Below are 25,377 nucleotides of genomic sequence, written 5' to 3' on the forward strand. Positions count from 1 at the left end.
ATTAATTTATATTAATAAAAAAGTATTACTAGTAAATTAATTAATTAGTTAAAATTTAATTATCACATAATATTAAATATATCTAAATTATATATTACACTAATTTTAGTTATTAATTACTAAAACTGATATTAATTAGTTAGTTTCTTATTGATTAAATTAAGGATTATTAATAGTTTTATTTATTAACTAAATAATTATTTAAGAGGAATAATTTTTATTATTAAAAAATATTAATTAATAATTAAATAATAACTACTAGTAAATTTAGTAATTATTAATGACTTTATATAATAGTTAACTAATTAATTAATAAGAATATTTTTTATTATTAAAAACAAAAAATATAAAGAAAGAAAGAAAGAAATAATAATAATTAAAATTATTTATTACTTAATGATTTAATTAGTAAGGATAATTATTCATTTTAAAAATGAAAATATAAATAAATAATTAAATAATAATTCTTTAATAAATTTATTTATTAATTAAATAACAATTATTAATAATAATTACTTATTCTTAAGAATAAAAAAGATAACTAATTAAATGAGTTGTAATTATCAGTAAGTTAATTAGTAATTAACTAATTAATTATAATAATTAGTATTTTATAATAAGAAAATATTTATTTAAAATATATATAATATATCACATTATTTATGGTTACTGATAGCTACTATTAATAAAGAGGTATGAAGGGGATTATGATCTTTTGACGTAAATAAGTAAAACTACTTATAAGTAGCCAAAAAATATGTTGGAAAATCCTAACTTATTTTTTGGCTACTTATAAGTTGAAAATAAAGATAAGTGAATCCTCACCAAACATGATCTCGTTAATTTATAACTAAAAAGATACTTATAAGTAAAATTAGTAACATATACTTCAGCTAGGAAATTATTAACTTTCAGATGATGGAAATTTTCTCGACAATTGTTCCTGGCAATGGTGAGAATGTAGTGAGATCAGAAGATATTCTCAACAGCACTTTCATCGTTTCTCAATGGTGTTACACATCATTAACTGAAAGGGGCCAACAATGAAAGTATAAAAAATTTAAGACTAATTTTGCAATACTATTCTATGACGAACAATACTTCAGCTAGGAATAATAATTCTATTTAAATTGTGTATTCAAGCAATATTAGATGTAAGAATGTAAGACTAATCGTATTGAAGTACAATAATTTTATATGTAAGCTATTTACATTTACCATTAACTATGTAAGTCGGTACATGTTAACTTTCATTTTAACGTGTTAACTTTTGACGTTGCCTATTAATTTTTGGCTGAACATGTTAACTTTTTTCGTTTCCTGTTAGCTTTCGTTCGAACAATGTTAACTTTTGATGATGCTTGTTAACTTTCAGCTAAACATGTTAACTTTCCAGCTGAACCCGTTAAGTATTTGTGGTATCAACAATGAACGTATCAAATTGATGGCAAAAATACTGTAAATACAATAAGAATAATAAAAGACAAGCTTGTTGCATTGTTTGTCATCCACATCTACTGTTAATACAACTAAAATTAGTAACACAATATAAATATGTGCACAAGTTTTTATAATCAATCAATTTTTGAAACAAATTTTTCTTCATTATTATTTAATGGCTTTGCTTGATTCTTCTATCTCCATCATTCTATTAGAAGCTCAGCTACAAGTGGTTCAATATATGCACTGTGTTCAGCCGAGTTATAATGCTTAACAACGTCCTCATTCAACCTGACTTCAGCAACATACCGGCAGTTCTGAAACAACGTCCTGACAACTTGTTACCACCGAGCCAATAACTTGTTGGTACCTATTATGCTTGATTCGTAAATATTAATCAGTTCTATTTCGCATCAGAAACACCCATAATTACTCTCTAGAGAATGCAACCGGTCTTCGCTAACATCACATGTAGGATGAAATTAGATATGCATATCTTCAATAGACACACAAACATTGTCCATAGTGAAAAACAATGCAGGTAACATCAACAACATGATCGTTGATATCAGTATCAGATTCTCAAAGCACAAAAAAGGACCATACTCTGTACATATTGAGCAAGTGGATGCATATACACTTCAATTTGAATCAGCTACTCTCTTTTACATCAGAAAGTAACTATACTCTCAGTTTCTTCTTGCCAGGCTTCATTTAACGCTACTGTAAACATCACTCGAACTCCGGCGATGCCTCCGATGACTTCTCTCGCCCAAATGCCGATCCAACGTCGAAATCTCCATCTGGGCATTAATAATGAACTCCATCCTCTGAACCTCGAGCTCCTTGAAAAACCTCATCATCCGCTTCTCAATATCCACTTCCTGCATCGTCTTCCCCCTCTCCAGCCTCTCGTAAACCTCCCCAAACCCTAGAACCACCCTCGCCAACAAGCTCCACCCATCCCCCTCCCCCTCCTCCACCACCGGCGATCTCGGCCTCTTCTTGACGTTGACGCTAACATTGTTGGTGATGGTCTGAGTCCTCATCTTCTGCGGGAACTATGCCGCCGCCCTGCAACGCGCAGACCTCGGCAACCGCAGCGGTGGCGGGGCGCTTTGAAGAGGGTGGGGCCGATGAGGATGTCGAGGCGGTGGAAGTAAGGCCACGGGAACGAGGTTAAGGATATTTTAGGGCTTTGGCAAATAGTTTCTCCATGTGCTGTCTTAGAAAGTTAAATAGGGGCTGAAACATAATTATTTCATGTATTGGGGGTTTTGTCACACAAAAAATAATACGGGGGGGCCTAGTCACAACCACTTTCTTTTTTGGGGGCCTTGACATATTTTTTCCCTAATAATTTTAACCGAAATTATAATATCCGCAAGGGGGACAAAATTTGACATAGATATACAAACTATGTTCCCTAAATGGGCTATGGAGAGAGCATGTTTGGCTACTGTTTATTTTTTGTTACCTCATAGGTTCGTTATTATTTATTTTCAGAACATCTTATAAGGATGTAAAAAAAAGTAAGGTGTTTGATAAAACTCTTAACTTATAAGGATATGTGTATAGTAGTTATTTGTTTGGTGAACCAATAATTTATAAGGTTGTGATAGTTTTCAAATGACCCAAACTAACATCTTGTTAAATCTAATAATTAATTAACTAATTACTTATATATTAATAAAATAATATTTATTAATATAGTTTTTAATTAATACACTAAGTAAATAATAACAAATAAATATTTCAGACTAAGTAATTAATTTATATTAATAAAAAATTATTACTAGTAAATTAATTAATTAGTTAAAATTTAATTATCTCATAATATTAAATATATCTAAATTGTATATTACACTAATTTTGGTTATTAATTACTAATACTAATATTGATTAGTTAGTTTCTTATTGATTAAATTAAGGATTATTAATAGTTTTATTTATTAACTAAATAATTATTTAAGAGGAATAATTTTTATTATTAAAAAATATTAATTAATAATTAAATAATAACTACTAGTAAATTTAGTAATTATTAATGACTTTATATAATAGTTAACTAATTAATTAATAAGAATATTTTTTATTATTAAAAACAAAAAATATAAAGAAAGAAAGAAAGAAATAATAATAATTAAAATTATTTATTACTTAATGATTTAATTAGTAAGGATAATTATTCATTTTAAAAATGAAAATATAAATAAATAATTAAATAATAATTCTTTAATAAATTTATTTATTAATTAACAAACAATTATTAATAATAATTACTTATTCTTAAGAATAAAAAATATAACTAATTAAATGAGTTGTAATTATCAGTAAGTTAATTAGTAATTAATTAATTAATTATACTAATTAGTATTTTATAATAAGAAAATATTTATTTAAAATATATATTATATATCAAATTATTTATGGTTACTGATAGCTACTATTAATAAAGAGGTATGAAGGGGATTATGGTCTTTTGACGTAAATAAGTAAAACTACTTATAAGTAGCCAAAAAATAAGTTGGAAAATCCTAACTTATTTTTTGGCTACTTATAAGTTGAAAATAAGTAGATAAGTGAACCCTTACCAAACATGATCTCATTAATTTATAACTAAAAAGATACTTATAAGTAAAATTAGTAACATACAAGCATGTTGCGAGACATGCTCAGAGGCTTATATTTTTGTCATTAAAGAAGAAACATGTTTCTTTGGTCGAAGTTTATCCTCACATGTCATCTATCTTTTTTGAGCACTCGAGACCACGTCCATGAAAAAAAAAAAAATCTTAGAGGAGTGAATGATGATATCTATTATCCAAAATGGGGTGCATCTGCTCCCTTAAGGTGGTACATAGATTCACCACTCATCTGGACATAAATATTTAAGAATTTCTTAAGTTGAGAAAAATAAATATAATACAAGTCAAGAAGAAGTTTAAGAAGAGAAAGAAGGATTAGAGGGGAAAAAATGTTCAAGAATACGTCCTAATATATCATCAATGCATCAAATTCACAATAAATCATTCTCAATGGTTGAAGACAAGTTATCAGATGGGTATTGTTTATGAAAAGAGTCGACAATCCTTTTCAGAGTATGTTTAGGGCTAAACAATATCTAAAGTTTCAATCAAATCAAGCATTAGAAGTTAACTCATACTAGCAGCGTCGAACGCCCAGGAAAAATTAACAATGATACAAATAGTAAATTCATACAAAAAATATTTAAAAAATAATTTTATAGGGTTAGCAGAAAAATTTTAATGGAAATTTGTCTGAAGAGATCAAAAACTTATATTGATCACTGTTTTTCTACTATGTCATTCTTTTTTCTCAAGTTGCTAATTAATGAAAAAAAAAATGAATTAATTGACTTAAGAATATAAATTCAAACAAAAAATGATCACTAGTTTGCAATAGCTTCAAAAGTTCTACATTTTGAACTAAAAGCTGTTAAATCTGGGGATTCTATATCAAATTAAACAAATCTAGGGTCTTATATAATAAGTTCTTAATTTTATATTCATATTTATCCTTTTCAAAGTTGAACATAGTCCATCACACCGAAAAATCATTCCGTAAAATCCTAACATGAAATTATCATTTTAGAGGAGGGGCTTTGTAAATAGTAACCGTGTTATTTTAATTATATGAGGAGGAGACCATAATAAAAAAGAAAAGAAAATGAGGAGAAGATGATATAGGAAATGGACAAAAGAAATTTAGATGAGAATTGGATGGCGTAGTCACGCACAATGGAGAGGGTTTTTTATATGAGAGTCCAAGCATTATCGCTTTTATGCTAGATATTAAAATCATTTATCCACATATAAAAAAAGCTAATTGCATTTGAATATTGTAGAGTATCATTACTTTCCTAAATTTTATAACTTGAAGTTTAAATTGCTCAAAAGTGCTAGAAGTTACCTCAAATGTAATATTACAATCTTATTTAACCATGAGAAATTACCTAAATTTTAGAGAATACCTTTTTATTCACAATAAGATAAAAAATTTATAACGAGTTGTTAAAGTATATATCGTACTAATAATAATACCCATTAAACGGTATCTTATTTCTCTGTTCTTTTAGATGGTCCCTGGATGGGACTGCGATAATCATGTCATGAATTCAGTTATATACGGACTAGCTTTTTGATTATCGACACATCCAATAACAAAAGAAAAGACAAATATTCTTGACATTTGGAAAACTCGGCAACCAAAAAATGATCCATTTTTTTTAGGGTACTGCTACGGGACCCAAAATATGGGACCAAGGAAGGGGACAGGTAATGTGTCCCCCTCACTATTGCATAATAAGTTAGCATGAGTTGGCATGACCAACTCATTATACAATAGGAAAGGGACACCTCACATGTCCCCTCCTTTGATCCCATATTTTAGATCCCCGTAGCAGTACTCTTTTTAAAGAAGTATACCCTGAACAGGTTAAAAAAAACAATAATTGCCGAATTGGTAGGGAGGGCTAACTCCTGCATCATCTACTCAAAACCAATAATTGAGTTCTCGTTCATCATGGGCCAACGTTTATGTACCAAATCACAAAAACCCAAGCTAACAAACAAAGTGTTAGTTCGATCAACTTTTAATCGTATGTGCTACAGTGGGCGATGGTCCCTCGAGGTTTTATCCCTGACCCATAATTTTGCTTGTCAATTTCGAGACGACAGGTCCAAGTTTTGGAACACGAGTCGTATACAAATCCCATCAGGAGCAGGTAAAAAAAGATGCACGTAGGGCCTCCTCTAACCCACCTACTTGCCACCCTGAACAACGAAAAGAAAATCGCTCTCTTAATAGAGAACAAATTATACACAAACAAAGGAGCTCATTATAGCTAAAAACAATTCTAGCTTTTCCGATTCTTAGCGGCACGCTTGCTGCTGTTTTTTCTCGGGGAAGAAGCCGGAGGTCCGGGTGCAGCCGTGCCTCCTTTGATATCACCGGAAGTTGAACCTGGCTCGTCTATTGTCTTCTGAGTTTCAATGCGAGCGATCAGATCATGAAGCTGCCGCATAAGAAGTGAAAATATAAGAGGACAATACATATAAGCTATCAAATAACGAAGCACTATACATAAAATTACATAAATGTCGTATTCAGACAGTGTATTAACAAAATGATATAGAAGAGAGATTCAAAATATTTTCTGAATCTAGCACTTGTTGCTCTCTCTAGTCCCTTGGATTATCTTATAAACACCAAATTCTGCATCATCTTCTTTTTAGGGTATTCCATTTTCTGTACTATTCTAAGCAAGATTTTGCATGATTGTGTAGGTCACTAGGCGAAGAGTATCTATGAATGTCAAATCTTGGTATCCACCACAATTTCAGTTTAGTTTCGTAGGCATCGACTCAGTGCTTCACATGGAATAACTACAAGAGTTTAATCCCCAACTTTATACTAATTGTTTTCCCCCCCTCCTGAATGATACTATCAAATTAACTTTTGACACTTCAAAATTTGATCTTCCCCAAATGTTTTCTTTATTAATCAACGTGGCCTTTGTTAGGAAAATAAATCATAATGCATATAGTCGGATTCAGTGGGATTGGATCAATGCTTAAAATTTGATATGATACCTATTATTGTCAGGCAATACCTTTAACTCAGTATATACACTGTATGAAAAGAGGCAAATGATGATTACTGTTGTTTTCATCTAAATAAGGGCTGCCACCACACCAGAGGGCTACGTGTATAAGTAATTCTAATCAGGCATATAATAGTCACCGTTCCAACAAAGTAATTATAAGATATATCAATTGAAACAGAAGCTATATTGTACAACGTTCGCTGAAAATTAAACCACATAAAAAATGACAGTTTAACTAGTTAGCATGCTTGCAGTTTAGATTTAAGTATCCTTTGTCTTGAAAGTTTAGGTACTTGCCCAGATTCATAAAGCAGGAAAATAACGGAAGTGAAAAACCAATTCATAATATTTGGTTACTTAAAATTGAGATCCTTGACTGCATTGAAGTTCTATTTCCATTTGATCGGATCTATTGAATCTTTAAACTCCAGCTTCAATTAATGCGTCCAAGTACAACCCTTCAGAAAAATCCTCAAATTGGCATATATACGCATATGTGAATGAATACAATTCACCAAAAATATCTCGAATTGTCATTACAGCAGTATCGCAATTCAACCAGAGAAAACAACACAAATGAGGGTATTTACCTCATCTCGTGTAACTGGAAACCCTGTACTTTTTCGGTTAATTGCAGAGAGATCCCCTATAGCATTTTGGATTTCATACCCTCTAAATTTCTTTTTGCAGATAGAACCATTAAGCAATTTTTTTTTGACTCTTTCACCCTTGGAGGGTCTATTTGTCAAAGAACATTTTCTTTATCTAAGGGTAACTCTTGGGCTCTATCTGCAAATAAAAACTTGAGCAGCAGTAAGTTCAAAACATCGAGACTACAGGGGGTCTATCCGCATTTAACCCTTCAAATTATACATATCAATGAGACGTCTGATTCTACCAGAAAACAGCTTATTGGCAACCTACGATACAACCGTCAACAAACCGGCCAACATAAATTGGAACTAACAAGATAGCATCTGTAAGTTTGACAGTTTCAATCAGAAGCCTGAGGTTTTAGTATCTAGCTAATACTGTCAGCTAGTATGGTTGAATGGTTATAAGTTTGTTGGTTTTCTGTTATCGACCAAACAAACCTAATTGCAATCCCATTAAATGATCTCCCAAATCAATGGAGGCGTGCAATTTAATGATCACCTCTATAGCTGGCCACTATATGCTCATCAATAAGCTCCTGATTCAACTTTGGCCACTATGAATTCCTAAGCAAGTGAATCTAATTTTACCAGGAAGAACATTGAAAATGAAACTAGCATCTGCTTAAGTTAATTTCCACATGAAAATGCAGAACCGGAACATGTCATCGCAATAGGAGCTAAATTTCAGTGAAAGGTGGTGCTAGTGACCTAGTACAGTTAATGAAGAGTTGAGGTGTCCTTAAAGTTTCAACCAACATATGCAAGTCATGGCAGTATCACGCAACAATTCATAAAGAAGAAAAATGGAGCACCAAACAATCAAAATATGTAAATATATTGATACCTGTTCCTCCAATTTCTGTATCTTTTCATCTCTCATCCTAACAGCAGCTTGCTCTCTGAAATGAAATGTAGAGAAAATGCCGTTTTAGGAAATATTTAGCTCACTGTTGAGGCAACTCGAATGGAATGACAACAACAAAAACAAAAAACAGATTACTACTACTAGCGTTTTATTCTTTCTCCTAGCCCCTTTCTTTATTTCTTGATTGTCTTCTATCTAGCCAACTCAAATGTAATGACGACAACAACAAAAACAGATTACTACTAGACTAGTATCAGTTTTTATTCGTTCCCCTAGCCTTGTTTTCTGTATTTCTTGATTATCTGATATCTGTTATTCGAACTTATCAGGGCTTTCTGATCAGTTCTTGACCTGTCAATCAAGGTTATACATATTTTATTGGACTTGGCCAATGAAAGACAAGACCACATAGGATCATCCATTGTTTAGCATTTTTCAATTTAAATCTGACATAAACAAGTGATATTCCATCAAGAACCGTTAGTTGGGTGCCTTGATAATGGAGGGAAATGGGGCAATTGTCGCAAAATCTGAATAGGTACTCTTTTTGAAGGGAGGGGCTAAGGAAAGGAGGGAGAGAAAACTTCAACCATTGCATAAAAGCACCCATTTAGTTAGGAAACACCTGCAGCTGCAATTGGTATGCAGGAATGGGATCAAGTGAATGGAATGACACAAGGAACGGAGTGGAATGAGTGTGGGAATGGAATGCTCATTTCCATTCTCATGTTTGGATGCGATTAGAGAATCAAGTGGGAATGAAAATCATTTTATGGCATATTTGGTATGTAATTTAATTTTTTCATTCCCACTTCCACTTAAGTGGGAATGCTCATTCCTTACCAAGTCAATGGGAACGCCCATTCCTCCAAAAAGTGGGAAAGGAGAAGTGGGAATGGGCATTTTAGCTTTCAAAAAGACATTGTGTTTGGTAGGCATGAATGAGAAGTGGGAATGAGTATTCCATTCCCACCCATTCCGCCTTAAATTTTATCTAGGAAGACGATGAGGAACTATGACCAATCTAAAATGGGTAACAAGTGGGTCTGGCTGAACCGATATTAAGCGACCTTAATTTATACACATCATGGTTCACAAAGACTCTGGTCAAATCAACAAACCCAGTAGTGTACGAGTACCTGTCAAGAATAAATAGTGAAACAGACATGAACAACTGTTAAAACCATGAGATTCACAACAGTAGTCCTCATAATTGAACTTCAAAAATTATTCAAAAAACTATTTAGATAAGAAAACCATAAATAATAAACAATTATCCAATAAGTCTGAAAATAGACTTAGTATGCAAGACATGTTTATGAATAAGTTTCAACCAAAGTGGACGAGGAATAGATCTGCTCAGCTTCAAAACTCAACTCTCTAAAAAAAATTCCAAAAAAGAATTCAACAAATAACAAATGGAACCTTGCTAGAGGATGTAAAACACCGAAACCAAATTTGAGCCCTCGGTTAAAGGTACAAATCTAGAAGATGAAATCAGATCTAAAATCTGAATCTTATACAAATCCTGGAGATCCATACAAGAAAACGGAAACATATGACTTTAGTGAAAAACTATTGTGAGATCTAATTCCTTACCCCTTTATGCTATGTATGCACTTGAAAAATGAAAAAAAAGATGTTCTGAAGCAAATTCATGAATTTAAGTGGTCTGCAGACCTTTCCTCTTCACTGAGTGGTTTCATAATGAACAAATTGGCTAAAATGTATGAATTTTAAATAATATAACGTCTAGCGGACCATTATATCCCAGGTGAGAAGTGTCCAAAAACACATGATTTCACAATGTGTTTAAACATGTTTTACTGATTTAACATGTAGAGACATGAGAAACAGTGTCATCTATGAGATGATCAATCTTCTATTTGTTACATCATATGCTCGCTTCATCATCTGTTTACTATGAAGTATGAGCAGAGATTGTAGTAGCAAGGCAAATACCTTTCTTCGATCTGCTGAATCTTACTTTTCCACATGTCTTGGTTTTTCATGAGATTTTCATTAATCTGCAAGCAATAAACAACTTGTTCGTGGATAAATCGACAGTTTTACTAATTTAGAAATATATAATTTCTGGAGATATCTCTAAATTTGTTAAACAGCAAATTGCAAATCTATGCACTAGAAATATTAGGTACTTACATCATCAAGAAATTTTTTCTCTTCAACACACTTATCAAGCTTGGACTTTAACTTTTGCAGCTTTGAACTTGCAGACTTTTCAATAGCTCCAGACAATTCTCTCTCAGTTTCCTCCTTTTCTTCTTGCAATAGTGATTCAAAATACTACCAACAAAAAAAGTTACTACATTAGAACATATCAACTCATAATCCATATTCAACCTTTGCATGCTAGCTGATATCACTTTTGATGCAGTCTTCTTGACCCAATACAAAAACTAATATAAGCCCATTTATCAAGGAAGTCGTAAAATGAGAAGTTTCTAGAAATGGTTCTTGAGCTGAATTAGATGTGAATTACGTTGTTCAAAAGTTTCAACAAGAAAGTGAACATGAAAAATATTGTCAGTACATACTTTTCTTTGGTTCTCAAGTTGGGATGTAAGGAGGTCATTATACTCTTCAACAATCTGTCATAGTAAAGGAAGAATCGTAAGCGTAGAAATATTTTAATGTTATACTTAATGCATAATTTCCGGAAAAAGAAATCCTTAAGCTAAAAATTACAGCATCAACTTTACTGCTGAAAAGAGCCTCATTGATTCCAGTATCAGCACTACATTCACAAGTTCCACGTGTATGATCAGCATAAGTGCAATGGAAGTTCAACTCTACCAACTTCCCGTCAGTTTTTGACTGAATTAACCGGTGAACATAATTGTCGCCAACATAGTCCCAGACGCGTTGAGTTTCCAATTCAAGTGAATAGCAGTGTTGCGTCTCTTTCCAGTGTCTAATAGCATGGCCTTCCTTGTATCTGTTAAATGAAAAATGAACCAAAGTAATGAACTAAAGTTATATGTTTGATTCAAAATTAATAGTCTTCTTTTCTTAGGCCACATATAAGCAAATTTTACATCTGAAACATGTTTTACCTTCCACAACCAACAAAACCACAGATAACACATATCCAGAGGTTCTCAGGAATCCCGCAAATACAACATGTAGATTTTTCATGTTGTTGTTGGCAATACCTGCAAACCTAGAGAAGGTATAAAATCAAACTATTAAACCAAAAAAAAGTGTAAAAATATCAAATCAAACAAGAAGATGCAACTTCAAATGCGTACTTAAAACAACAGATAAATGCTGAAGGAGAAGGAACCGCTATGGAGACCAGTACTCATCATGTGTGTGTGTATATATAATGAGCAATACATCACAAAATTGCGAGTTAACATTAAACCAACTTGGAAACAATGACAATAGATGTACTAACCGGACAAGAAGAATCTGTCCACTTCGATATACAAGAACAATGAAAAGAATGATTGCAAATTGTTGTGAGAATCCCACCGGTATCTTGGTCTAGCCTCTCTGCATCAAAAAAGAAAAGAAATCAATCACTGTTAAGAACTAGTAGATTGATTATAAAGATCATGTATGAGACAGTGACGACATGAGAAGTCACATAATTGCATGTCAAAAGAAATTCTGCTTATACTACATGCAAGAAAGAAATAGATCATGTCGGAGATATGCATATAAGATTCTTATGACTGCCATTCTCTTTTTCCTACGACGTATACAAGCTTATTCCTTCTCCTCCATCTTAATTCTTCACTTTAACGCCTCATTTGGTACACAAAAATGGGTGGGAATGGAATGCCCATTCCCACTTCTAGTTCATGCATACCAAACATAACACCTTTTTGGAAGCTAGAATGCTCATTCCCACTTCTCATTCATTCCCATTTTATGTGGGAATGAGCATTCCAAATGTTCTTTAATGGCATATTAGTTACCATACCACAAATTTAATAACAAAAAAAGGTTATTCCCACTTTATTCCCTAATTGCACCCACACGTGAGATGTGAATGAGCATTCCATTCCCACTAGCCGTTCTATTCCTTATTTCATTCCATTCTCACTTGACTCAATTCTCGCGTACCAAACAAGGTGCAAGGGTCAATTGTTTCCTGTGTATTGAAGGGTAGAAATGCAACCTCGACAATTATATACTTTTCTTGTAGTTATAGTTCATTTTGATTGTGCATGCTGAAAGGAGGGGGTTAATAAAACTCCAAATTGTGGTCCATTGTGCAGACTGCAGAGGCATATATGTGCTATCATTGTCATTATTGTTGGAAAGGGGGAGAGAACTACATTTGTTTTGATGGGTTACACATGGAACTAACACCTACCGGAACAGCCCAACGAAGTACAATAAGTATGTTACAGGTATGCACACCCACCCACGCATGCAAGCACGCACACGCACGCACACTTGCATACTTGGTTACTTCCTGAAGGATATGAAAATTGCATCCTTTACGTTCAAGTTCATATTACATCATTCAGATGAATAATCTATGTTGTTACAATTAATCTACATCATGTCAACTCCCTAACAACCAAAGCTCGAATGCTGTTGAGTTCTTTAATTCATTCGTCAACTAGGCACAAAAAGTGCAATAGAAAATGGCCAGTTGTTAAGATAAATAGTTTCTGTCACACAGATCTAGAACCCAAAAGCTGGCATGATCAGAATACCTTGAAAATCCTGACACCAAGAAATGCTAGTTTTGAAAGAGAAATCCAAGAATTTTCTAAAACTTGGTTCATAAACACTTCAGATCATAATTTACATAGATCAAATGCAATGAAAAGGTTCTTCAAAGTGGACATTCTAACATCAAATTTCAATGGGCAGATTTGTGTCCAAGTCCTTCTAAGTAGTAAATTTCAAATTGAATAGTTTAATAAAGCACAAAAAACTGATATATAAGAAAATTACAAAATTTAGATGTGAAGAGGTTAGATGATGCTTCCACGTGTACTCACGAATGCATGAACATATATATAGAAGGAGGGAGGGGTGGGGAACAGGTAACGAAAAAGACAGGAACCATACCCTGTTAAGGGAACAAAATATTTGCCTCACAGAGTCAGAAAGGCACATTACATAACAAATGCTAGTGGAGATGATAGCTTACAATGTACCGGTTTTCCTCAAAACCTGAAAAATATGTACTATATTTACTTTTAACTGAGACTAAAATGAAGGTAAGTAGCCTTTGAATCTGAAAAAGCTCCAACTTCAGGGAAGCAATAATTCCATAAGATTTTATTCTTACCACAAGGTTAACCAGCTACCAGAACTTACATTAAGAACACTTACCAAGACACACTGGACAAGAAGGCTGTTCAGCTGAACTGGCCAGTGAACCCTGAGCACGTTCTATTGATCCTGTGTATTGTACATCTACGGTATAAAGAACACGACAGATATCAACCTACACAAAGAAAAATACTCAGTAGCATGTGAATTTTTTTAGAAAGAACTTGACATTATGTAAAGGCTTCAAAAGATTGTAAACCTCCAAAGAAGAAAACCTCTTCCCGTTGAAATGCTTAAAAAAGGCATCTGCGTAAGTTTGGTCATCAAACCTTATTAGAACACTGTATTGATCCTCCATCCCATCAGTCCTAAAAAATCAATAATAATAATCAACTCAATTATTTTCTTAAACCATGAAGAATTCTCACTAAAAATGTTGATTGTGAATGAATTATCATCTAGATGTTACCTCACAATTCGCATTTCAAGCATGTGTTGAATGAAAGAACCAGAGAACTGGCAAAAATCAGCATAAGTCATGTGGTTCGGAACCGCCAACACACAAACGAGGGGCTTTCTTCCCACCTGAAAACATCAAATTCTGAAAAAGTGAATTCACAACTCTTTGCCCTATACAATCTGAAAAGACAAAAACAAGCTGTCGAGTGCCATAATATCAACTACTTTAAATCTTATAGCAAAAACATTAGAATGCTACAATAAACTTTTCAGGCCCTACATGTTTCACTGACAAAGACCTCAACACAAACACCTTTTTCCACGCCATTGGATCTCTCTCAAAAAAAAAAAACCTACAGCACCCCTCTCACAGATAACCTTAGGATTCTCATTTCAAGAAGAGATGAAAGCAATCATTTCAAGAAGAGAGATAATGAAAAAGAAGAATCGGAGATTATCTTAGAGATTGAGAGAGGAAAACGGAGAGGAAAAACAAAAAAGAAGAATGGAAACCAGGGATTACCTCAGAGATTGAACTCCTCCTATCTTTTTCCCCTTACCATTTTTCTTATCTTTTTCTTCTTATGTATGATGGATTTTGAAGTGAAGGGTGTAATTACAAACCCAATGGCTAATTTATCCTTTATCCTCCATCTTCCATTTCCTTCACTAGTAAGTTCAAAGCTCTGCTCAGTTTCCTAAGCAGACATTTTTCCTTACCATTTTTCATAATCTTTTTTAATTCCCACTTATGTATGATGAATTTTAAAAGTGAAGGGTGTAACTAAAAACTCAATGGCTAATTTATCCTTTATCCTTCATCTTTCATTTTCTTTACTAGTAAGTTCAATGCTCTGCTCAGCTATGATGCACGGATACGGATACGGGACACGGACATGATACGGACACGGATACGGGATACGACAAAATCCAAAAAAATAGGATACGGGGATACGGCAAGGATTTTTTTTTAAAAAATATTATTATATATAGAAAAAATTATAAAATTCAACTAACAATCTAAAATATGAATCTATCACAAAATAACAAGTTTGTAAACAAAAAGTACCTCAAGAAGAAGTGGAAGCTGAGAGATTGAGAGAGATTAGGGTTAGGGTTTTTTCTTATTTTCTTTCGTTTGGGTCAGCTGAGGATCGAATCGAACGGGAGATTGGAGAAATAGGGATGGGTTTTTTAATTGAACGGTTCGGGTTGGATTTTAACAACCAATCCCGCAACCATCAATCCCGCAACCCGAATGAATCGGCCTTCGACGAATCCGGGCCGTGTCCGAGCTCCTTTGACCGTGTCCGAGCCTAATTTGACCGTTGACCCTTTCAGACACGGATTGACCGTGTCCGACATGTGTCATGCACGTGTCGTGACGAATCCGTGTCTGATTTGAGTCGGACACAGATTCGTGGCCTCTGGGGGCGAATCCGTGCTTCAGAGCTGCTCAGTTTTTTGAGCATACTTTTTTCCTTGCCATTTTTCATAATCTGTTTTTTTATTCCCCTCTTATGTATGATGGATTTTGAAGTGAATGGTGTAATTAAAAACCCAATGGCTAATTTATCTTTTATCATCCATCTTCCATTTCCTTTACAAGTAAGTTCAAAGCTCTGCTCAGTTTCCTAAGCAGACTTTTTTCCTTACCATTTTTTATCTGCTTAATTTTCTGAATAAACTTTTTTTCCTTACCATTTTTCTTAATCTTTTTTTCTTCTTGTATATGATGGAGGATAAAGGATAAGTTGGGTTTTTAATTACACCCTTCACTTCAAAGTCTATCATAAAACAACAACCACCACAACAACCAAGGTCCAAGACTTTATCCAAAATATTTGGGGTCGGCTACATGAATTCTATTTTTTCATTCCATTCTGTTACGGGTCATTTCCTCCATTACGTTAGTCTTAATCACATCATTCTTAATTGATTCTGACCAAGTCATTCTAGGTCGACCTCTAGATCTCTTAGCCTCATTAACTCTAATATTATCACTTTTCCTATCCTTTGTACATAACCAAACCATCTAAATCTATTCTCTCTCATTTTATCATCAATAGGCGCAACCTCTAATTTACTATGGATGCATTCATTTCTTATCCTATCTTTTAATATATACCCACAAGACCATCGTAATATTCTCATTTCTGCTACACTCATTTTTTAAACATGTTTTTTAATTGCCCAACATTCTGATCCATAAAGCATAGTTGGTCTTATAGCCGTCCTATAGAATTTTTCCTTTAGTTTTATTAGTATTCTACGATCACATAAGACTCCCGAAGCACTCCTCTATTTCAATCATCTCGATTTGATTCGATGCACAACATCATCCTCTATTTCACCATCATGTCTAATGATAGATCCTAAATTGCGAAAATGATTAGTTTTAGGTATTTTTTCCAGCAATATGTACCATAGGCGCTCTTTCTTTTCTATTTTTACTAAAAATACATTACATATATTCTGTTTTTATTCTACTAATTCTAAAACCTTTAGACTCAAGAGCTTGTCTCCATCTTTCTACTTTAGCAATAATGCATCTTCTAGTTTCATCAACTAATACTATATCATCTGCAAATAACATACACCTTAAAATTTTATCCTGAATGTGCTTAGTTGGTTCATAACTAATGCAAAAAGATAAGGACTTAACCCTTGGTGTAAACTTATGGTAATAGGAAATGGTTTAGTCTCTCCTTCATTAGATCTTACTCTAGTTGTTATTCTATCATACATATCTTTAATCACATCAATATATATACTAGATACATATTTTTTTTCTAACACCCACCACATTACCTCTCTAGGTACTCTATCATAAGTTTTTCTAGATCGATAAAAACCATATGTAGGTCATTTCTCTTCTCTCTATATCTCTCTATCAACCATCTCAAAATATGTACATGTTCCATAGTTGACCTCCCAAGCATAAAACCAAATTGATTTTCAGATATACATGTCTCTTTTTTTAGTCTTTGCTCAATTAACCTCTCTCAAAGTTTTATAGTATGACTCATGAGTTTTATACCTCAATAATTTGAGCAACTTTGTATATCCCCTTTATTTTTATATATTGGTGTCAAAATATTAATCCTCCACTCATCAACATTCTTTTCGCCTCAGTAATCTTATTAAATAGTTTAGTTAACCATCGTAAACCTATATCTCCAAGATATTTTCAAACTTCAATAGGATATCGTCATGTCTTACGGCTCATCCACTTTTTATTTTCTTTAGAGCATATTTAACCTCGCTAATCCACATTTTACGACAATATCTATAGCTCCTATCATTCAGTACATGGTCAAAATCTCTATTTTGCTCACTTATTTGATTATCATTAAACAATTGATAAAAATAACCCCTCCATCTCTTTCTTATTTCCCCGTTGGTCACTAGAACTCTTTGATTCTCACTTTTAATACACCTAATATTACCCAAATCTCTACTCTTCCTTTCTCTAATGTTAACAACTGGTGAGGTTGAGGGTTAGGGTTAGGGTTAGGGTTAGGGTTAGGGTTAGGTGAGGGTGAGGGTGGGGGTAGGGGTGAGGGTGAGGATAAGGGGTGAGCGTAACTATTATACGAGGGGTGTAAGGAGTTCACAAGGCTTTCTTTTATGCTGAGGCTTATTCATATTCAAAGGATAATATCTTATCCGCATCTCCCGCCTATTTTTGTGCATGAGGAGATCTTGGCCTTTGATTGATAAATCAAATATATTTATATTTATATTTTCTCTCCCTTCTTAGATTCTAACTTTTTATAAAAAAATTCATAAGCTTTGTATTTATTCTCACTAACCACTCTTTTTGCTTCCTTCCTTACTATTTTATATTTTCTAAGTTTTTCCTACTATACTTTTGCCACTATTTATATAAAGTTTTTTCTCGCTAATAATCTTTTGCACACTCTCATTACACCACCAACTCTTATTACAGTATAATGTATAACCTTTAGATTATCCTAGTATATCTTAGCCATTTTTCTAATACAAGAAGACATGTTATTCCACATAATATTAGTCTCATTATCTATGTTTCATATATCTTCTTTCATTATCTTATCTTTAAAATGTATTAAATTCTCTCCTTTTAAATTCCACAATTTAGTTCTTAGTCTTTTGTTCACGTTAGTTTTTCTACTCCACTTCTTAATAGATATGTCTAAAACCATCAATCTATGTTGTGTATTTAAACTCTCTCCTAGTATAACTTTACAATCCTCAAGGGTGGAGGGAAGGGATAAGAAAAAGAATAAGAAAAAAGATAAAAAAAAGGATAAGGGAAAAAAAGATAGGAGTTCAATCTCTAAGGTAATCCCTAGTTCCCATTTTTCTTCTTTGTTTTCCTCTCTATTTTCCTCTCTCAATATTTGAGGTAATCTCTAATTCTTCTTTTTTATTTTCTCTTCTTGAAATGATTGTTTTCATCTCTTCTTGAAATGAAAATCCTAAGGTTATCTTCTGAAAGGGTTGTTCTAGGGTTTTAGAGAGAGAGAAAGATTCTCTCTCTCTCTCCCTCTCCCTCTCTCTCTCTCACAAATCAAAGTTCGCTTCAAGAAAATAGCAACGCCATCATCAACCTCATCGACGTCCGACCCTAACTCTCTCAAGATCGCCCTCACCATCACTCTCCTACGCTTCAAGAGACTCCACCAAAAGTCAACATCCATTTCCTCCACCTTCGCTGATTAGAGCTGGAAGCGGAAGATACCAATCTAACCCTAGATCTCCCCGATTGCTTCTCGAAACCATCCAAAACCCCAACCCTAACCCTAATTTTGTTTACAAACAAAGGAGAGGAAAAGAAAGATCCTACAGCTCAGAGCAACTCGAAGGTTCTCTTCTCCCTAGTTTTATTTCTCAAGCAACTCAGAGGCTCTCCTCTCTCTTGCATATTCTTCTTTATTTAACTTTTATGAAAAAATTTATCGAGTTTGTTCTTGATCCCAAGTTTATGTAGATTTTTTTTAGGTTTGAATTTGCAGCAACAAACAATCAAAGGTAAGATTTTTTTTCATTCTTTTCTTGCATATTTGTCTTTGAATAATTTTTATAAAAAAATTCTTTTCTAGGATTTATATTTTCACCTCCCTATTTTTCTAGGGTATGTTCTTGATCCCTAATTTTAAGTTAGATTTTTAATATTTTTCTTGATTTCTTGAATTTGTAGTGGCAAACAATCAAAGGGGAGATCTTTCCATTCTTTTCTTGCACATTCTTTTTCATATAATTTTTATGAAAAAAATTATTCTTGTTCTTATCCCTAATTTCGCAGGTTTCGATTGTTCCTCCTAAACTGATGTTGCTTGAATGAGTTGAATCTACACACTTTCCTACAATTAGGGCTGGGCGTATTCGGTTCGGTTCGGTTTTAAGCCCAATCCGCATCCAATCCGAATTTTTCGGATTCTCAAAACTCTCATCCAGATCCAGATTTTTTCCCCTTCATCCGAATATTCGGCCCAACCGAAATTCGGTTCGGTTCGGTTCGGTTTCGGTTTTGAACCGAATTAACTCCATTTCACAAAAATCTGGGTAAGTTTTAGTTACATCCAAAACTGAAAAGAAGCAATCAAAACTGAAAAGAAACACTCAAAACTGTACTAAGCCACTTAATCAAATTGTATGATCTGAATATAACTAGCTTAATACACTAGGAGGACCATGTAATTATGTAGCTTTTTTTAGAGAAAGAACAATGTTTGGCAAGCACACACACCTTTTGATGATTTTCGTTAATTTTTAACTGCCTTTTTCTCATCAAGAATTATCTTATATCCTTGACAGCCTATACTATAGGTTAATTTGATATCCAGCACCAACAAGCTGTATTCATGTTATCACTGAAATTTGATCAAAACACTAAATTTATCATTCAACCTCAACATCTTATATTGATTTACGGAAATCTCACTTAACTATATTAGCGTACTCAAATATATGTTAGTATAAACTCCACCACCCCACAATTCTTAAATGCTAAACATTCAGCCATAAATTTTCTTCACACCCAAGGCTCGCAGCTACTTTTTGTTTAAGAATTCGGTTCGGTTTTTTGGGCGGTTCAGGGGTTCAAACCGGATCCAGACCGGTTTAATTCGGTTTGGACGGTTTAGAGTCTTCTTCTCATCCATTTAATTCGGTTCGGTTAACCGATCCGTTTTTTCGGACGGTTTTTTCGGTTGAACCGGTTTGTTTCGGTTTTTGCCCACCCCTACCTACAATAGTGGAATAGTCTCGATTAGTGATGTTTTGTTAAGCTAGAGATGGAAATGAATTTTTGAGCAACTTTTTTGTTTAATGCTAACTCTGGTTTTATGGATTTGCAATCTTATCGTGAATTTAAGGGGATTGCGTATCAATTGGATTGTCGATTGGGGATGGATGGACTATGGCTTTAACTACTCAAGCTTCAACAATGTATAATATTTTTTGAACATATTTGAATTTTTTTTTAACATATTTGATTGGGAATGTACATATTGTGGTTGTGACTATATTGGGTCTTTTCTTGAATTTGCCATGATCAAGCTTCTCTCTCTCCATTCTTTCTTTTTTCCTGCATTGTGTTTGTTTTTATATGAATTATAGCTCATAATTTTATTATATTCCTTAATATTTTAATTATGAATTCTTTGTTTTGTAAGGATAAGCAGTTGGGTGTTTTGTTTGTTTGTTTTGGCTTTTTTTGATCTTATTCTCAAGCAATCCTATAGACTTCATGATTCAACTCAATCTCCACAGCTCAATCTAACTCCCTTCTTATCAATTCTGTGCAAATTCCCCTCAATGGATTCAGGTTCCTGTAGTTTACCAGATTCATGATCCTAGGCTAAGAAATAGATCCAATCTCATAATTTCTTATTGGATTTTCTGTAATTAAGTATTATATATTATATTATATTTTGATGTATTAATGGATTGGAACAATGCTCAAATTGAGGGAATTTAACCAATTTTAGTGACTTTTTGTAATTAGACTGAACTTATATAGAAATTCAATAGGCAGTCCATTATATAGTTTATTGTATATATTTAACTTTGATTAAGCTCATACTCCAAATTTTGCGAGAAAAACTCAAATCTTACCTCTTTTTCTTAAAAAATTCAAATGTATTGTGAGTTATGTTGTTATTAATGATATATTCACTATTATGATTGAGGAAAAAACTATGAACCTATTACCTATAAACTGAATTTGGATTATTTTCTTTGTTGTTGAAATCCAACCTTTATCAATGTTCCTTTGATTATGCGAATCTATTGACTAAATTTCTGCATACATACATATTTAATTACAATAAGCTCGAACTCCAATTTTTTAAAAAAAAATTAAGAATACATTAAGGTCAAACTCCTTTATGTTCTGATGATCTATCATGTTACAACTATCTTATGCCTCTAAGATCTTTGTTCAAAGGAGGAGGATATCATTGTTTTCTAATTTTTATGAAATTTATTATGAATATGTTTTTTTCTTTTTAGGCTTATGGGAAGATCAACTCCTTTGTGTTAGTTAGATAAGCTTGGTCATGGGAAGAACATTTCGTCTAATATGACAATTAGCTATTCTAGATATATTATACTTGGAATTATTTCTTTAGTTGTGTACTTGAAAGTTTATGCTACGTTAACTTTGATACCTGAAGTTTGTATTGCCTAAGAAATACTACAAAATTCTGAATAACTGTACATGAACTTTAGAACTTCAGGGTATCTTTTCGATTTTTTTTCCTTGAGTGATTTCAGGCAAACAGTGACAAAAGAGTGTACTTTTTGATTTCCTTTTTCTCTTTTTTTCCTTTTTTCCTCAGTTCCTTTAGTTTTTTCTCGTTGTTTTCTAGTTTTCATGTGAATGGAATTCATTGGATTGTAGTATTATACTAATCTTTTATTTTGATTTTTATCCACAGTTTCCTGATGTGAAGGCTCATAATTTGAAGGAAGAAGTTTGTATTGTCGTTTTTGCTAGCTATAAGTTATACCGGCGATGATGTAGTTATTTTAGACTTCTCCAATTTTTGGGCTCTAAATTGTGCTCCTTTGATTACTTCTGAGGGAGAGATATGTTTAATCAATAGAAATTGTGAAATTTCCTCTTTTATCATTATTATTAGCATAATATTAGTAATGTATCTGATAAGCTTTGTTTATTAATGCATGATCTATGCCAAAGGACCAAACTTGGTTGTCAAAGTATCACCTTTGCTGCAAAGTTTCACCTTGGTAATACCAAACTTGGATTTTGTATGTGATTTTCTACATGCCCACTTTGAATTTTCTTCAAAATAGTTATCATAATTATGAGTAATTGGGCAAATATTGGTTCTTTAATGAGATACATAGACGCAGAGCTTGAGATTGTTGAATATGTCATGAGAATTTTACCTTGGATTTGCGTTTGATTGATAGGAGGAATATTACGATGCATATTATGAAATAATGCATTGACATGATGGTGTACATCTGTACAATTGGTTATCAAATTATGTACAATTGATTATCTCACTCCTTCAGATTTTATTTTAATAACATATGTGATTATCTATCTTGGAGTACTTTGGAGTCAGTAGAGCTTTCACTATTCCTATAAGGAAGTACACTCATGAGGTATCTAAATTTAGAATGCAAAAACCATTTTATCCAAATTCAATGCAGTTATCCCTCCCACTTTAGATATTTTACCACACTAATTACTTTAGCTCATTGCTTTATATCATCAGATTGTGATATAGAGCCCCAGAAGAACTTCCAGTGGCTATACACTATTCAACAACATTTTCATTTGGTCTCTTTGTTGTATGTTTCAAAATTTCTTTCTCTTCTAAGCAAAATTTTGAATATAACCTAAATACCAATTTTTCTGCGCTTTTGAAGTATACATCTACTTGAGTGAAGAGCTCAAAACTATTTGATCTCCAGTAGAAGATTGTGTCAATAGACTGTGTTCAATCAGCTATATATGACATCAAGGCCAAATGCAACACAATCAAGACACTCAGATATACAATGAGGAATAGGCAACGGTGTCAAACTGTGTATATAGCTCCAGAGTTCATGAAGAAACAGAGATCCTGATCTGCAGTATTGCATTTTCTTTCTTCTAGCTGTTGATAGGTTTTTGATGCTTTATGTGATAAATATTGTGCATATATTGTTAAGATGAGTTGGGTGTTTTGAGAGAGTTTACTTTATATAGGGATTGTTTAATCATGCAATATTACAATTTGGTAATAAAGTTTTACTTGCTTACCAAAAAAATGTTGAAGTATAGCTGAACTGTTTGTTGATAGTGATCATGGCTCTCAAGGCAATGGATCGCCGAAAGAATAAGATGTGTTATTTTATTGATATATTTGTGGGCCATGGTAGCCTGAGAGAACAGTTGCAGAGTCTAGTGTATCAATTAGTTTCTACGATTGGCGTGAGGATTTACATATGGGATGTTACAATAGTTCACAGGCTAACACTAGCTCGTGCTTGGCACGGGTTGAATATTAGTATACTACTATTAGAGGACCCAAAGAGACTTTGAATCTGAAAATGTCAGTTTCCAGACAATAGAACTACCCAACATCCAATTTTAATCCCAAAAAAGGACAAGCAAGAATTTTATCAAACCAGATGAGATCAACTTCGAACCATATAAAACCTTAGCGTTGATTTTCCTGGTAGAAGGAGGGGAGACGTACAGCCCTCTTCCACAATGGAAGATAACTTTTACCTCCATCGAATTCCGATTACTCTACTTCAACAGAAGAGAAACTGAAAAGCTCAAATTCCACAATAAGCACCAAAAAGTCNNNCCCCCCCCCCCCCCCCCCACACACACACACACACACACGCACGCACGCACACACTATCATCTGTCAAAGACCTACAATACTGCATATGCAGCTTTTTGTACCACTAGGGTTCTCTGTAAACCATCAAATCCATTCAATACTCAAAAGCCCCATAGTTACAGCTCCAGCTCCAAAAACCCCAGAATTCCATATCTTACGCTAAAACCCTAGAATTTAATGAATCCCAGGTTCAACCAGTAGTACCCTAGAATTCCAATTGTTACATTTGACTTACCAGAAGAAAGAAACAATTCTTACATCTCAGCTAGAAGCTCAAGTTCCAGTGGTACACACCAAAACGACCAGTTAACGAACCCTCATTATCATCTTCAAAAGAATTAGATATTAGACCTAGAATTCCATCTTCAATTTTAATTTGAGTCCCATCAGCAACTCCAAATACCCTAGAATTCCATCTCCCGCCCTAGAAACCCTAGAATTCGATCAATTCTAGGTTCAGTCAGTACCAACCTAGAATTCCAATAAATCACGTTTCACCAGAAGGGAGAATAAGTTCTAGAACGCTCATTATCATCAAAGTCGTTTGATATCTATAAAAAAAAACCCAGAATTCAATCTCCTACTCCTCAAAACCCTAGAATTCGATCAGTTCTAGTTCAAATTACACCAGGAAAAAAAACAAGAGAATAATTGATACCGGGAGATCGGAGGAGGGAGAGGGGTCATCGGGGTACAAATGCATGATGCCGCGAGTCTCCTCGATCCTAGGGTTCCCCGACGAGAAGTGGACGGCCTGGGTGGCGGGGTGATTTGGAGAAGAGAGGGGCGAAATGAACCTCGAACTCAACTCCAGTGCACCGCGGTCCCTCCTCTGCCTCTCGCGGTAAATAGGCAGCTCTCGTCACGGCACAGGAAATTAAGTCGGTCCAAGATATATTAGGTAAATTTACGAGAAACACCCATTCTCGATATATTAGGGTTAATTTCACAAACCCCTCACATCGATGTATAAAGTCATTTTACTTATTCGCAGATTACAGACAATTAAAAGTTTTAGGGGGGCCTTCGTAAGACAATCCAAAGTTCACGGGGCCTATATGAAATTAACCCATCTTTGACCAAACTCCTATGTATAAGATCATCAAGGCATCCGAAAAGGACATTAGCGTTTGGAAGAAAGAAAATAGAAAGAAAAGGAAAAAGAAGAGAGAGAGAGAGAGAGAGCTCTTGGATAAAGTAAAG

General features: G+C 33.6%; 1 protein-coding gene across 1 annotated transcript; it reads right to left on the minus strand.

The window, feature by feature from the left end:
- Positions 5,951-24,938, minus strand: LOC109841180 (BRCA1-associated protein). Its single transcript, XM_020410070.1, has 12 exons — positions 24,833-24,938; positions 14,325-14,440; positions 14,115-14,223; positions 13,916-14,030; positions 12,012-12,109; positions 11,668-11,774; positions 11,300-11,549; positions 11,149-11,202; positions 10,754-10,897; positions 10,553-10,617; positions 8,570-8,624; positions 5,951-6,478 (listed from the first exon to the last, which is right to left on the minus strand). Exons 1-12 carry the CDS (start codon positions 24,875-24,877, stop codon positions 6,320-6,322), a joined length of 1,317 nt encoding a protein of 438 aa, XP_020265659.1. The 5' UTR covers positions 24,878-24,938; the 3' UTR covers positions 5,951-6,319.

This window comes from Asparagus officinalis, chromosome 5 (assembly GCF_001876935.1).
Source record: "Asparagus officinalis chromosome 5, Aspof.V1, whole genome shotgun sequence".
Classification (NCBI taxonomy): domain Eukaryota; kingdom Viridiplantae; phylum Streptophyta; class Magnoliopsida; order Asparagales; family Asparagaceae; genus Asparagus; species Asparagus officinalis.